This window comes from Papilio xuthus, unplaced genomic scaffold, assembly GCF_000836235.2.
Source record: "Papilio xuthus unplaced genomic scaffold, Pxut_1.1 DF826945.1, whole genome shotgun sequence".
In the NCBI taxonomy this organism is placed as follows: Eukaryota; Metazoa; Arthropoda; class Insecta; order Lepidoptera; family Papilionidae; genus Papilio; species Papilio xuthus.
In genome coordinates, this window is record NW_013531704.1 from 7,935,354 (window position 1) to 7,950,962 (window position 15,609).

At 35.0% G+C, this 15,609-nt stretch overlaps 2 protein-coding genes across 3 annotated transcripts; one reads left to right on the forward strand and one right to left on the reverse strand.

The window, feature by feature from the left end:
• Window positions 1-105: 105 nt before the first annotated feature.
• Window positions 106-13,334, forward strand: mAcon1 (Mitochondrial aconitase 1). The gene is made up of 16 exons (XM_013316792.1): window positions 106-365; window positions 649-729; window positions 868-1,011; window positions 2,320-2,511; window positions 2,791-2,977; window positions 3,397-3,483; window positions 8,604-8,782; window positions 9,213-9,335; window positions 9,413-9,610; window positions 9,986-10,105; window positions 10,503-10,683; window positions 11,110-11,259; window positions 11,610-11,811; window positions 12,257-12,475; window positions 12,659-12,788; window positions 13,111-13,334. Exons 1-16 carry the CDS (start codon window positions 333-335, stop codon window positions 13,249-13,251), a joined length of 2,367 nt encoding a protein of 788 aa, XP_013172246.1. The 5' UTR covers window positions 106-332; the 3' UTR covers window positions 13,252-13,334.
• A 1,270-nt stretch (window positions 13,335-14,604) lies between these two features.
• Window positions 14,605-15,609, reverse strand: RpL22 (ribosomal protein L22). 2 transcript variants are annotated; one of them, XM_013317120.1, is made up of 3 exons: window positions 15,500-15,609; window positions 15,136-15,421; window positions 14,605-14,798 (listed from the first exon to the last, which is right to left on the reverse strand). In XM_013317120.1, the coding sequence occupies exons 2-3, from the start codon at window positions 15,410-15,412 to the stop codon at window positions 14,635-14,637; spliced, it is 441 nt and encodes a 146-aa protein (XP_013172574.1). In that variant the 5' UTR covers window positions 15,413-15,421; window positions 15,500-15,609; the 3' UTR covers window positions 14,605-14,634.

Sequence of the window (15,609 nt, forward strand, 5' to 3'; positions counted from 1 at the left end):
TTCAAACCAATTTTGTTTTAGTTTATTCTTAGTAGCGTTGAGGTCGATTGGTCGAGGCACTGAACATCACTGTTTTGTGCTTATGTCAAAATAACTTCAATATACACATACAAATACAATGTATACGTCTACTTGCTGAATTATCTGCCAAATTATTCGGCTGCAGCAAGTGGTAGCAAGTAGTGGCTAAACAGCGAGTGATACGTGTATAAATTTGCGTAAAGGTGCAAAAGCTGATAAACGGCCAGATTTTTTGTGTGATCGATGTGGCCTTAATTTATTTAATAAGATTATTAAACTCAATTTTATTGATATAAGTAAGTCCGGCAACCATGGCTCACTGTATTAGAGTTTTGCATGGCCAGGTAAGATTTAACATTAAATTTATCCACGTGCAATGTAATAATAAGTAATAATTGCCCTTATTAGCATAATTGCGGCCTACAGTTATCAGAAGTTTGTTTACGCCGTTATCAATGTTATTAAATTTACTATTAAGTATTGAACGGACAGGTCAACTTGCGTAAAATAAACTGTCTGGGGTCAGTGGGGTCATCAGTAATTGATACGATTAGTTTTCTCAGGTGTTCTCTTGAATTAATGCCTAAAACTACAATTTTCGTCTTCATAACCTTTGACTGATTGTAGGGTAGCAGGACCCGAACTGTACTCTTGGAGATTCAACAAAGATGCTTCAGCGTGTCACCCCTCACCGCAGCAGCCGCTCAGGTACATTTTAAAACTTAAAATGCCTGTTTAACAGTGTTTTCAGTGATACCAAATATTGTTATGTAATCAATCCAAGTGTCGAAAAAATCTAGTAAGACTTAAAATAAATGTTTCTAATGTCATTAAAATGTGTTCTAGGTTGCTATGTCGAAGTTCGACAAAGCCCCATTGCCTTACGAGAAGTTAACGAAAAATTTGGAGGTGGTAAAGAAGAGGTTAGGTCGGGATATGACCTTGTCTGAAAAGGTGCTCTACTCTCATTTGGATGACCCTAAAGGACAGGTCAGTAATTATTGATTATTTTTAATTAATTATCAGGCAATTTATTCGAAAATATTTCAGAAATTGAAAAAACATAAATCTTATATAATTGATTTGAGTTTCGACAGTTACTTAAATAGCATAAAATAATTTAATGAGAAAATAAAGACTTTAAAAGTAATTTTTTTAAGTAAAGTATTTGTTTGCCATAAAAATTAATATACAAAAAACACAGACTATGAATATAAATTAAATAAATTTAAATTAACATTACAGCAATGGTAAGTTGTAAAATCCATAAATTATTTACGTACATTGTTTGAAATTAAATTTAAATGTAATAGATGACTAAATACCTAGGATAAATTTGGAGAACAGATATAAAGCGGAAAAGAGTATTAAAATGTACAATAGTTTATATATGTGGAATAATGTAATTAGTAAAAAAAATATTGTTTGTAACACATTCAATGCTGCCATGATTTTTTGTATGATAGCAAACTTACCAGGTGATTGATACTAAATTTTAACTTTAAAATAGATTTAAATAATTCAATCTAAATAACATATGTATATTGACTATTAGATTGTACTTTTTTTTTTTAATTCATTACATTTGCAGATAGTTTTTTTTTGCATTTGTAACACTTTTTTCTATAAATGAAAACTTTTTATTTAACCTCATCCTTTTTAATGCAATGTATTTTTAATACATTCTTGGTTGTACCTCTAACATTTTGACATAATTGTTGCCTTCACAGTAGATTAATGATTTAAGGTATACCAATTAAGATTCTCGGAACCAAATCGTTGTCACCATTAGGGGACTCGGAGTCTACTCTAAGATAGAGATGACTTGACCTTAGTCAACGTTGGTTGACTTTAAAAATTGAACACAAATAATGTCCATTAATATTTTCAGCCATATAGTATTTATAAACATAAAAAGAACATTAGTCAATTGTTTTTTGTTAAAGTTGATTACAATTTCCATTCATTTCTTTAACTAAGTAGAGAATAGTTGGCTCAAGGGTTAAGCACATGACTTGTAATCTGCTGGTCCTGGGTTCGAATCCCGCTATGTACCAATATGTTTTTCGATTTACATATGTACATTTATCTAATGTTCTTACGATAAAAGAAAACATTATACAACCTGCACATATCTGTAAAGAAATTCAAAGATGTGTGTGAAGTTAACCCCCACTGGTACAGCGTGGTTGATTATGACCCAGTCCTCCGGACTTAGGGTAGGCTTCAAGCCCCTCAGTGGGTATATGATGATGACTTAAACTAAATCAATATTTATCATTATTTAAATATTCTTAGGAAATGGAGCGAGGTACCAGCTACCTCCGCTTACGGCCTGACCGTGTCGCCATGCAGGATGCCACCGCACAAATGGCTATGTTACAATTCATCTCGTCCGGTCTACCACGAGTTGCTGTACCCTCTACTATCCACTGTGATCATTTAATTGAAGCACAAGTTGGTGGTGTTAAAGACTTGGCTAGAGCAAAGGTGAGTGGAGTTATTTTTAAATCCTATGCTAATTAAATATCATTTTAATCTGTTCACATTTAAAGGATTTTGAACGAGAATTTTTTTGTTATTTTTTTATCATTTGAATATGTTATACAGGAAAAAAATGCTTTGGTTTTTTGAAATGAAGTTTCTACCTCGAAAATTTTATGAAGTCCTTTTACATAGAAAAAATAATTAAATATAATTTTACATACTTAATATATTACAATAATTCTCAAACCCATCAACCTTTAACTTCTATATAATTTAACTTAGGACCTGAACAAAGAAGTATATAAGTTCTTGGAGACAGCGGGAGCTAAGTACGGTGTGGGTTTCTGGAAACCGGGCTCCGGTATTATCCATCAGATCATCCTGGAGAACTATGCGTTCCCAGGACTGCTGATGATTGGCACAGACTCTCACACACCTAATGGCGGTGGACTTGGTGGTCTTTGCATTGGTAAAGTATACCATCATAAAAATAATAATCAAACTTAATTAAATTTCAAACAAATTTATATTAATGACTAGCTGTCGTCTGCGACTCCGCACGGAATTAAGGTAAAAAATTATTTGTAGCCTTTGTGTTCTTCCAGACTATGTTCTACATTTATGCCAAATTTCTGCGGAGTCCATTCAGCCTTTCCGGAGATACCATCAAACAAACATCCATCTAAACAATTACATTTTTAATATTAGTAACATTTAAATAATTGGCAAACATCAAATATATGTTACATATTATATAAAAAATACTTACGCTTACAATTGTAAGAAATATAACTTTAGAGAGATTTTTTTTTTAACTTATAAATTTAGTAAACTGGTTTAGTGAAAAATGTTGTCTAATTTTTTTATTAATCATTAAAAAATATTCAGGTGTTGGAGGTGCTGATGCTGTGGACGTAATGGCTGACATACCTTGGGAACTGAAATGCCCTAAAGTGATCGGTGTTAAACTTACTGGTAAGTTGTTTTATTTAATACTAGCTGTCGCCCGCGTATCTGTCCGTGCGGATTAAAAAAAATAACTTAATCTTGGAAAACATAAAGGCTACTCTTTATGTTTTTCCAGACTATGTTCTATATTTATGTCATATTTAATTAAGATCCGTTCAGCCGTTCTAGAGATACCTACAAACAAACTAAATATTCGCATTTATAATATTATGGTCACTAGTGAATATTGTAGTTTCTCTTCAGTGGAAGAATTTTCAAATCGGTTTAGTAACTTCGGAGTGTATTCCACGCAATCAAATCTTTCCTATCGATCTGGTGCTTACGGACAGACAGACAGAGATAAATTCATATAGACACATTATATGTTAACGTATACCACCCGTCACTCGCGACTTCGTCAATGTGGTATTAAAAACTGAGTTGGTAGTTTCTGTGCTAAAATTTATCCAGATTTCTTGAGTTATTCTGGATTTTAAGCGGATATAAAGAATCCACACTTCAGACAATTTATAGTAAACTAGCGATAACCCTCGACTCCGTCCGCGCGGAGTTAAAAAAACATCATTAGTAACCTATGTGTTTTTCTAGACTATGTTCTTTATTTATGACAAATTTAATTGAGATCCTTTCAGCCGTTCTGGGGATAACTTCAAACATCCATCCATCCATCCATCCATCTAAAGATTCGCATTTATAATATTAGTAAGATATATTAAAATCCATCCAAATAAAAAAGGTTAAATTTTTATGTAGCACGTACTATTAATAGATAATTAAGGTACAACATATTTTTATTTAAATGATTAATTTTGTTTATTTTTTTCGATTGTTTATATCAAGATTTAAAAGTGTTCATTCAGCCATTGCTATCAGAGAGCTGCCGAATTTAACCGGATTCATGATAACATTATTGACCTTTGCAAATATATCTCGTAAACAAAAGTAATAATGTCTTACTTTTTACTAATATTTTAAACTAGCTGTCGCCCGCGACTCCGTCCGCGTGGATATATAAAAAAAAATAGTTTAGCCCACCCATCCATCCATCCACATCACATCCATCTAAACATTCGCATTTATAATATTAGTAAGTTAAATAAAAAGCAGCTCTTCAAGGCATAAATTCGAAAAAAAATTGAATAAATAGTATCGTATGTCTGTCTACTGGCTGTAAGTTACCTCCTCACCAATTTTCAGCCATATCTTCATATCTCAAGCCGTTCTTGAGTTATAAATAGTGTAACTAACACGACTTTCTTTTATATATAGATGAGAATGTTTGGATGTATGAATGTTTGTTTGTTTGAAGATATCTCCGTAACAATTGAACGGATTTTGATGAAATTTAGCATACATGTAGAACATAGTCTGGAAGAACACATAGGCTACTTATTAAGTTTTTTTTAATTCCACACGGACAGTATCGCGGGGGACAACTAGTATTTTATACATATATTAAGATAGTCGATAAAATGCTTAATAAGTAACGAAAATATAAACAATTGTTAAATACGGCTTGTAATATTCACATACATATGTGTATATGTTTGTTAACTATATTTGCTTGTATTTTAGTCAACATAAAGTGGTTTGAATTGACGCGTAATTGAAACACAATCACAATAATTTTTTATAACAACTCAAGCGAATATATACCTTCTTACTTGTATAGAAGGTAGAAAATATAACAGCAGTATATGTATTGCCTAATACGAGGTATTAATAAAAATAAAATTCTGTATGGCCCGACGCCAGATCCCAATGCGCATTTCTTATCGTGTTAGCCAAGTGTTTTCATATTACGTTTCACTTTTTCTTTCAAAGCTGAGAGATGATAAACAAAAAAGAGTCTTGACAAACAAACGGACGGACAACAAAGTGATCCTATAAGGGTTCCGTTTTTTTCCTATCGAGGTACGGAACCCTAAATAGTAATGAGTTTGAATATAGTATGGATGGATTGTATGAAAGAAGATATGCGTAAGAATGGGGTAAATTCAGATAAGACGTCTGATAGAGATATATGGAGAAGTAGTTCATACTGTGCCGACCCTGAATAGGGACAAGGGCAGGTTGATGACTCTAATTTCAATCTCTTATGTTAGGATCGCAGTTGTTAAGCGTTTCTTGATTAACAAGTCCAGGTTCGATCTCTGCCATGTACCATTGTGTTTTTCGTTCTCGTTCGACGTGAAGGTGAAGGAAAACATCGTGACAATGCATATATTGAAGAAATTCAATGTTATGTGTGAAGTCCTTATTAAAATACAACATATAATTGCTTATAAGCAATGGAAATGACTATTGAATTTGCAAATTATTTTCAACAAAGTTATTAACAAATGTTTTGTAGATCATTTTACTTGTATCATCATCATCACCTCACTATACGTCCCCACCGAGGTTGCTCAGATATCTGCAGGTTGCATCACGATGTCTTCCTTCACCGTAAGAACGTCGTATAAATGTACATATGTAAATCGGAAATAGAAAAACACATTGGTACATGGCGGGATTCGAACCCAGGACCTGCAGATTGCAAGTCAAGTGCTTGAGCACTGAGCCACCGCCATTTACTTGTATGTTTTAGAATAAAATTCACTCCAAACTAACAGTTCTTTTGGCTACAAAAACAGTTCATTTAATAGCTTACAAAATTTTAATGTAAACAACTCCTATAACATTGCGCAATAAGGTTACCTATGTTAATTTCAGTTATATGGCGATTGTATCTTACTATACAAATATAACTCTTGCGCAATACGTGATAAAGATTGTTTTCTTCTGACGTATGGATATGCAAAATGCGCAGTAGACAAGACCAATTTACAACGACATATTAAACTCAAAGTTCTCACATGACAGGACTGATTATTCACGCGTATAAGATAACATTACTTATGCATTTTGTATTATAAGATTCCAACTCTATGGCTTACTGGTGGTATATCACTAATCCACTGACCTCTATAAATGGAATGGCTATAAGACGTAGTAATTTGTGCCTATTTGATTTTTAATTTTGGCGCTGATTACATAAATAGGTGCGTTAGAATCGGAACGAAGCGGAGCTGTCATTTTCAAGCAATCACCTATCCATTTATATAGATCAGCGGGGAAATCAAACAACTTAACAGCTCGGAACATGCGTAAAACACAATTTAAGATATTGCGGAGCGTAAGGGGATGTTGGGGAAACAGGAGGTGCGCTGCGCATTGGACTTAAGACGTCAAAAAATTAAATTGTATAGTACCACTACGACCTTTATGCCCCGTCGAAACATAAACTTGTTATACGAAATTGCGAGCTTCCCTAAAGTTTGGATGGCATAATACTAATGTACTTTGGACATTATGAATTAACTAATTGCTTTGAGTTCTCATTAAACCCTAGTTGGTAGTAATTGATAACCTTTCGGAATGTCTAATGATTTCGTAAACAAACAATGAAATACATTCAGGGAGCTGTCGGCTATTTTTTTCTTGACTAATCCATTTCTGATCCGTTCCAAAACATATCGGCCCAATGGGAAAAAACCTTTGGACCTATTCGATCGGTCCAACGGAAACACCCAACATATCGTTACGTTCGTTATGTATGTTTTTTCGAGATGGAACGAAAGGAGGAGGACAATATGATGTTTTTTTTGTTTTTTTTTTTGTATTCGGCAATGGAAACCTTTTTGGACATAATCAAATATTTGGCAACTTTTTCATTAGTTTGCAACAGATATCATTTGTTTATCCGATATATTTACTCCAAAGATAAAAATACTAAAATCATAAATCAGATCTTTTATCACTCGTCTCTTACATCCGCCGTACTTTTGTAACACTAGTTGTCGTCCACGACTCCGTCCGCGCGCAATTATAGCAGTCTATGCGTACTTCCTTGTTCTACATAAATGCAAAATTACAGCGAAATACATGCAGCTGTTCTGGAGATACCTTCTAACAAACATCCATCTAAACTTTCACACTTATAATATTGGATGGATGGATGGATAAAGCCTTTATTCGCTGACAATTATTAAACTTAATGTTATAATACAATATTGACAAACTTATTTTCTAGTAATTAACCTATGTTAGATGTATAATCGATTGCCCAGCATCCCGTTGCGTGTCAGGTTGTCCCTTGACATAGGCCTCCACTAGTCTCTTCCACACCTCTCTATCGCGCGCTAATGTTCGTCATCCCTTGGGTAAGTCGTCTTCCCATCTTTTGATTTGTCGTCCTCTTTGTCGTTTTCCTTTTTTTAATATTAGTAAAAATTAAAATTTCGTAATATTCCCTCATAATTAATCTAAACAAATATATTATCTTTTGGCTACTGTTATGTTATATTTTTTATTATTTCTACGTATGATTAATGCATCTGAAAATTCTTTATCAAAAACTTTTATCAAGTATTTACTAAACCAATTACCTCATATCAAAAATATAACATAATCTAGAATTACGTCAAAATAATTCAACTTGCAACAAATTAAATTGTTTTCGTTATATTTTTTGTTATTCTCTGACACAACAATTTTTTTAATAAAAACAAGGGTCAGACAGACGGATTAACAACAAATTTATCCTATAAGGGTTCCGTTTTTTTCCTTTCGTGGTACGGAATCCTAAAAACATGAAAGTTATTTGTTTAGCTGTTTTTTTCCAGTGAAAACTAACTATGTACTGTGCAGTTAACACGTTTAGTGCCTCCGAATGGTGTTGAATTTCATGGAATCTTGCAGGTGTTAGATAAAATAAAGCAAATATCAGTAGATTTTAAATAGATATTAGAATGTTTTAAATTGATTTTGTTTCTATTATACTTAAGAAATATATAACAATATTACTTAATAATATTATAAATGCGAATGTTTAGATGGATGGATGTTTGTTTGAAGGTATCTCTGGAGCGGCTCAATGATTCTTGAAAAAAAAACATATAAGCTACTTATTAAGTTTGTTTAATTCTACGTAGACGGAGTCGCGGACGACAGCTAGTATTGAAATAAAGTGAAAATCCACGCTAATATCTTGTAATTTACACTGCGGAAAAATAATTCTCTTAATTTTGCTAGCCCCAGTATTTGAAAAATCGGGAAATGTTTAATGTCAAATTTCTTCTTAGGTCAACTAAAAGGCTGGACAAGTCCTAAGGATGTGATCCTGAAGGTTGCCGGCATCCTGACAGTGAAGGGTGGTACAGGCGCCATCGTGGAGTACCACGGGCCAGGAGTAGACTCCATCTCTTGCACTGGAATGGCCACCATCTGCAACATGGGAGCTGAAATCGGCGCCACCACCAGTGTGAGTTTAACACTCTGAATGCTTCGCGTAACACTGAACTTGTTAGCTGTCATATTCACAGTCTTCAAATGAATTACCGCTGTAGAGTTGTTAATTGTTTACTTTGAGAGAACCCTTAGTATAGATTTGTCATATTTAATCTTTACTTTATTATTTCACAATTGTAATTGTGGTACTTTGTGTGGATTTAGTACGAGAAATCTAAACTTAAATAACGATTAATCGATTCTTAGTGTGGCAGTGGGTTGTATTATAGGAAAATTTTACATGTCCCCGTATCAACATACTAAATTTTAGTGTTGCCCCGAATTTTAAATCATTCTAAAGATTTTATAATAGTATTGTTATTAAAAGAAACAATTGAATTGTTTTTATTATTGTGATTTAGGTAATTTTTTGAACATCTTGTGTTATTTAATTTTATTTGTAGGTGTTCCCCTACAACTCTCGCATGGAAGCGTACCTTAAGTCAACAGGCCGTCACGACATTGCCGCCAAAGCAAACTCCTTCAAACATTTGCTCACTCCCGACTCTAAAGCACCTTACGACCAAGTAAGTACCACTTTTTTTGGGTTTATACGTCAATTTTTTTTTTTTTATGTAATTTTTTTTTCGAACTTCTCTTTCAGTTAATCGAAATCGACTTATCAACATTGGAGCCGCATGTAAACGGACCTTTCACCCCTGACCTGGCCAACCCCATCTCGAAGCTGGGCGAGGCTGCCAAGAAGAACGACTGGCCGGTAGACATCCGCGTCGGCCTCATCGGTTCCTGCACCAACTCATCCTACGAGGACATGGGACGATGTGCCAGCATTGTTAAAGAGGTAATAACGGACGAAGGCAACTGATAGTTTTTTTTTATAAAGCTCTATATGTTGGCCGAAGATTGCCAAGTGATGGCGAATACCAAAGTAAAGAAAATACATTTTCATTGTTTGCTATCAATCGGCGTCAACGTACAAATGTTGGCGCATTGGTGTCTGATAGACTTGCCAAACATATAGACACTTGTCTTGTACTAATTTGTTTAAACTCGTATTGGCCTTCACTCGGCAAGCTTCGGCCAACATGTATGTAAAATAAGTGGGCGGAACCAACAAGATTTTCTACTTCCATAAACAATAAAGGAACTTTAGATTCTAGACTTTATTTATATTTTTATTTCTAGAATTATTCATGTAAAACTTTTTTTTATCCAGGCGTTAGGTCACGGTCTGAAGTCCAAGATCCCGTTCAACGTGACCCCCGGCTCGGAGCAAGTCCGCGCCACTATTGAGAGAGACGGCATCGCACAGACCCTCAGGGACTTTGGAGGCACTGTGAGTACAAATATATCTTTTATATGCATATATATGCATATATTTGCATATGCAAAACCTAACCGTGGATTTCTCAGTCATAAATCTACGTTTAGGACATATCAGATATCTCTGGTTTGTCAAAGATAATGATAGGGATGACAATATGTCTTATAAATTGATTTTGGTCTCGGAAACCCGCGGTAAATTTTGTTGAAATTGCACATTTACGTTACTAAACTTTGTCGTTTGTGTTAATAATTTTAGCCATCTTTATCATACAACATCCGTTCAAAATTTCACAAAACAACTGAAACGTATAGACATTGTCCTTTTAATATTTTTAAATTCTTCCTGTTTTATTTGTTTTCTGACAGTGGTGTGCTGTTTTAATTCCATATTATATTTAATATTATAGGTATTAGCAAACGCATGTGGTCCATGCATCGGACAATGGGACCGTCAGGACGTGAAGAAGGGGGAGAAGAACACCATCGTGACTTCATACAACCGCAACTTCACCGGACGGAATGACGCCAACCCCGCCACACACTGCTTCGTCACCAGCCCTGAGCTCGTCACCGCGCTATCCATTGCTGGTCAGATATCATTATACATGTTATACATAGTAACAAATTCTTCAATGTACACGAAACTATCTGAATAGGCACCATATGCATATTGGCTATCGAATTTATCTAGAACTAGTTGTTGCCTGCGACTTCTTTGAATAAAAAATAGCTTAAGTTACTGCCGCCCTCATCAGGTATTTTCCAGTAAAAATCTAGTTAAAATGGGCCCAGACGTTTCGAAGTTTACTCGGAACAAACAAAGATTTGCGGACAGACAGACTTAAATTAAACGCAATGTGTAGATTAACTTTGAAAATGTCTTCGAATAATTTTCTATACATTGGAGATTATAAAACTCTTAAAAATGTATATCTTTATTGTTCTCTCATATTCTGTTTGGTATAAAATATCTAGTCATTTTTTATTAATAAAATATTAATAATATTTCACCAGGTCGTTTGGACTTCAATCCGTTGTCGGACGAGCTGACTGGCAAAGATGGCAAGAAGTTCAAGCTGTCGGACCCATTCGCTGACGAGCTGCCCGCTAAAGGCTTCGACCCCGGTCAGGACACATACCAGCACCCGCCCGCTGACGGCTCCAGTATGTATATTAAGTCGTTATATAACAATTTCATCTAATATCTAGTTATAAATATAGGCAGAATCATACAGGAATAGTGTAGTTTCCTAACAGTTAAAGAATTTTCCAAATTGGTTCAGTAGTTGCATTGAATAGTCGGAATCTATTTGTATTCAATGCAAACAATCAAATTTTACCACTTTATAATAATAATATTTTACTGAGAAGTATGAAAATGACGTCTTTTGATGCAAATAAAAATTTTTTTTTAATATTTTCATTGAAACTTAATAAAATCTGTGTTATATTTTTCTTTACCAAAAGAAATCGTGGTTTTAATCAAAAAACATTGTAAAAACGAATATTTACAGAGGTGGCAGTCGACGTATCCCCGACATCTGACCGTCTGCAACTCCTGGAGCCGTTCGACAAGTGGGACGGCAAGGATCTCAGCGAGATGACCATCCTCATCAAGGTGAAGGGCAAATGCACCACCGACCACATCTCCGCCGCCGGACCCTGGCTCAAGTACAGAGGACATCTTGATAACATCTCCAATAATATGTTTATCACGTGAGTACTTTGTATATATGATATTTAAGACTAACAGTCGCCTTTGACTTCGTCTACTCAGAGTTTTAAAAAGTATGCTATAATATGCCCGCGTCCATTAACTACCTTCCAGTTCAAGTCCCGTCAAAATCGGTCCACCCGTTCCGAAGATTACTCGGAACAAACGCGGCCAAACGAACAGACAGACAAGCATTTTAAAAATTGGTTTTTACTTATCAGCAATGCAAATATTTCATACCGACACGCCAAATTAATAAATCTTACTAATATTATAAATGCGAATGTTTAGATAGATGGATGGTTGTTTGTAATTTGGTAAAGATGCAGAGTTTAGCCTGGAACAAACTCATAGGCTACTAACGTTTTTTTTTTTATTCCGCGCGGACGGAATCGCGGGCGACAGCTTGTATGTATATGATAACTATTTCTAATATATTGTCAACAGAGCAACAAACGCGGAGAACGGTGAACTGAACAAGGTCCGTAACCAGATAACTGGGGAGTGGGGCGCTGTGCCGGCGACCGCGCGCGCCTACAAGGCGGCCGGCGCACGCTGGTGTGTTGTTGGCGACGAGAACTACGGCGAGGGCTCCTCCCGCGAGCACGCCGCACTCGAACCTAGACATCTCGGTGGCCGAGCTATCATCGTCAAGTCATTTGCCAGGTAATTGAACCTTAATACCAATGGATGGAGATAGGACGAGGTAACCACAAAACACACAAAACCTAAATAGGAAAATCAAACACTAGAAGTGAAATGAACAAACTGTCTGCAATTTAGTTTTACTTACGTCTACCGGATTAGTTAAGTTTGGCTATGTAATATCTTTATTTGTTGTTGACACAGAATCCACGAGACCAACCTGAAGAAGCAAGGCCTGCTGCCGCTGACATTCGCAAACGCCGCTGACTACGACAAGATTCAGCCAACAGACAAGATCTCCCTGTTAGGACTCAAGGACCTCGCGCCCGGCAAGGTAACAAACCAGAAAAATTCTAAGTCTTATTTTCAGTCATAGATAAGGCGTCTAATATAAGGCACTCCAAAGTGTACAGTTTTATTTGTTATTTTACATAAAGACACTTTTTTTATACTATTCCACTGGACACAGTTGCGACTAAAGACGCAAGTTTCCGAGTGGAAAATTGGTTTAACATAAAAAACAAAGAACTTCGCTAAAAAGATATCACAGATAAAAAAATGTCTATCCTTATCGTACTCTTTACTTAATGGTTCTGATATAGAAAATGTAACTTTTTAAAATAAATTAATTTAATTTATTAATTTTATAATTACAGCAAGTCGACTGTGAAATCAAACACAAGGATGGCAGCGTTGAACGCATCAAGCTGAATCACTCACTGAACGAGCAGCAAATCTCATGGTTCAAAGCGGGCTCTGCACTTAACAGGATGAAGGAAATTGCCGCGGGCAAGTGAGAGTTACCCCTAATGCAATCCTTGCACTGGATTTACCCTAAAAATGGGGTAATTTTTATAAAGTAGCAACCCTGTGAGATTTTATTCTATGGTAGCTAGTTTATAGCGAATTAAACAACAGTATTTTTTACCAATTTTACATGAAATTGAAAATCTTTATTTCGACAGAAAAGGATCGAGGCTTTTAATGAAACTCATGGCAACAAGACATTGTGTTAATAAATTCATTCATGAGAAATTGTGTGATTTAATACCAGACAATATAAGAAAAAACTTAAGCAACATTTTCATGTACTTAAGTGGTAGCTAAACTAATAGTCAAACTCCAGTGCAAGTTATGTTATTAGTTAAATGTTATAAAGAGCATTTTGTATAGTTGCCCAACACTTGGCAATGAATCTTATATACTTAGCTGTAGTAAGTACAAAAGTTAGATGAAATTAGTTTAATAAGTTTGATCCTTTTTTCATCGATTCACATGTTATTAATGAATTATGATTATATTAAAAATTATCAATTATTTATATGTTGTTTTACTTTTTCTCTCCTAATTTTAAAACCTATCATACTTTACATACTCCATCTCAATCCATCTTTTCTTAGAAAAGGGTGGGAAAATGGACTAGAATGACAATCCGAACACTTCCATCATCATCAACTTACTATATGTCCCCACTGAGGGACTCGAAGCCTAGCCTAAGTTAGGGGTAACTAGGCCATAGTCAACCATGCTGGCCCAGTGAGGGTTGTTTTACTTCACACATATCTTACTAGGATACTTTATACGGTCAAGTATTACTTATAATTTGCTTTCTATTTATCAATAAATGTAACCTAGGATATAGAAGTGGCTGTCACTATAGGAGTGCCTAAAGGCAAAAGCTTACTTGTCAGACCAGTATATTGGTTGTTATAAAAAAAATTGTATACTATGACATTGAAATGTGAGAACGACCATTGCCCATTGACATACACAATTGCATTTGCATTGGCTTTGACAGGAAGGGATGCAGATTCCCTTCCCAGCCTTTCGTTATTAGAAAGAAAACTATAATTAGGCCTCTGAGACACACACCCATCAGATGTGACATGGAATTGCTTTCACTTCATGCCTGTCTTCTGTGTTAATTGTATTGTACAAGGTGAACCCACAAATTCATGTGAAAAAGTTAAGGCTCTACCACTGTTAATATCTAGAATGATAAAGAGTAAGTTAGCTAGATTATTAGAGTAATTTTCCACTATAAAATTTGCAAGCTTATTAATTACTTTAAATATGTCTAACAATTCTGTTCTTTTTACAAAAATTAAATAACTGGGTTTTAAGAAAAGCAGCACAAATAAAACTGAATCTAGTGTAAAACTATTTTATTTAGCAACAGTTTAATCTTCATTGTCTTCATTATCGCTGTCAGCGTTAATGTTGAAGTAACGCAGTTCATATGCATCATGAGCAGATGCAACCACACGCAGCCAGTCCCTGAGGTTGTTCTTCTTGAGGTACCGCTTTGTCAAATATTTCAGGTACCTCTTGGAGAAGGGAATGTCTAAAACAATGATATGGTACGATGAATGGAAATGAAAAACTATTGGAAACATTTCCAATATGGCATTTCTAGTCCTTGTAAACAAACTTGCAATATGCTTTCAAATACAGTACGCACGAAATATTTTTTTTTATAATTATCTACATAAAAAGAGGAGAAAAATGATTTTATTATCATTAACTTATTAATCACACAGATTTTGTGTCCCAAGAATAGCCGGTTTTTATACTGCTCGTATCAAGTTCGGCTGTACGGAAATCACGTAAAAATTGTGGCAACAGTTTGCTTATTTCGGCTTTATGATATTTTCATTCAATGTAAAATAAAAGACACCAACCTGCGTTGATAGCAACCTTCGTCTTGTCCCTAGCGATGACAACGTGATTTCCTAGGTTATTTGTTTTGTTCTCAACCTTTACATGCTCCTTGAGGTATTTCTCGAAGTTGCCGACATCCAAGATGCTGTCCTCAGCGGGGTGTGTGCAGTCAATTGTAAACTTCAAGTTGATTTTCCTTTTCATTCCTTTACCGCGGATTTGACCACCCTTAACTCCCTTCTTACCCTTTTGATGCAATTGAGCCTTTTTAGGCGCGGGTTTCTTAGTTACTGCCATTTTAATGCCCTGAAAAATAAATCCTAAACGTAATATTGATTTTCAGATAAATAACTAAGCGAACATTAATTATTTTTGAGCATTAACCTACAGAACACGTGTAGCAGTTTTCGTCAAACCTGCAAAATGGCCGACTTTTTGGCAGCTACCATAAACCAAAACATGTAAGTTTTAGTCTTTGAAAATGTAATGCTTTG

Coding starts and splice junctions, on each gene's coding strand:
- mAcon1 (XM_013316792.1), top strand. CDS start 333: ATGGCTCACTGTATTAGAGTTTTGCATGGCCAG. Junction 3,484..8,603: donor GATCGGTGTTAAACTTACTG/GTAAGTTGTTTT, acceptor ATTTCTTCTTAG/GTCAACTAAAAGGCTGGACA. Junction 8,783..9,212: donor AAATCGGCGCCACCACCAGT/GTGAGTTTAACA, acceptor TTTTATTTGTAG/GTGTTCCCCTACAACTCTCG.
- RpL22 (XM_013317120.1), bottom strand. CDS start 15,412: ATGGCAGTAACTAAGAAACCCGCGCCTAAAAAGGCTCAATTGCATCAA. Junction 14,799..15,135: donor GAAGGTTGCTATCAACGCAG/GTTGGTGTCTTT, acceptor TCATTGTTTTAG/ACATTCCCTTCTCCAAGAGG.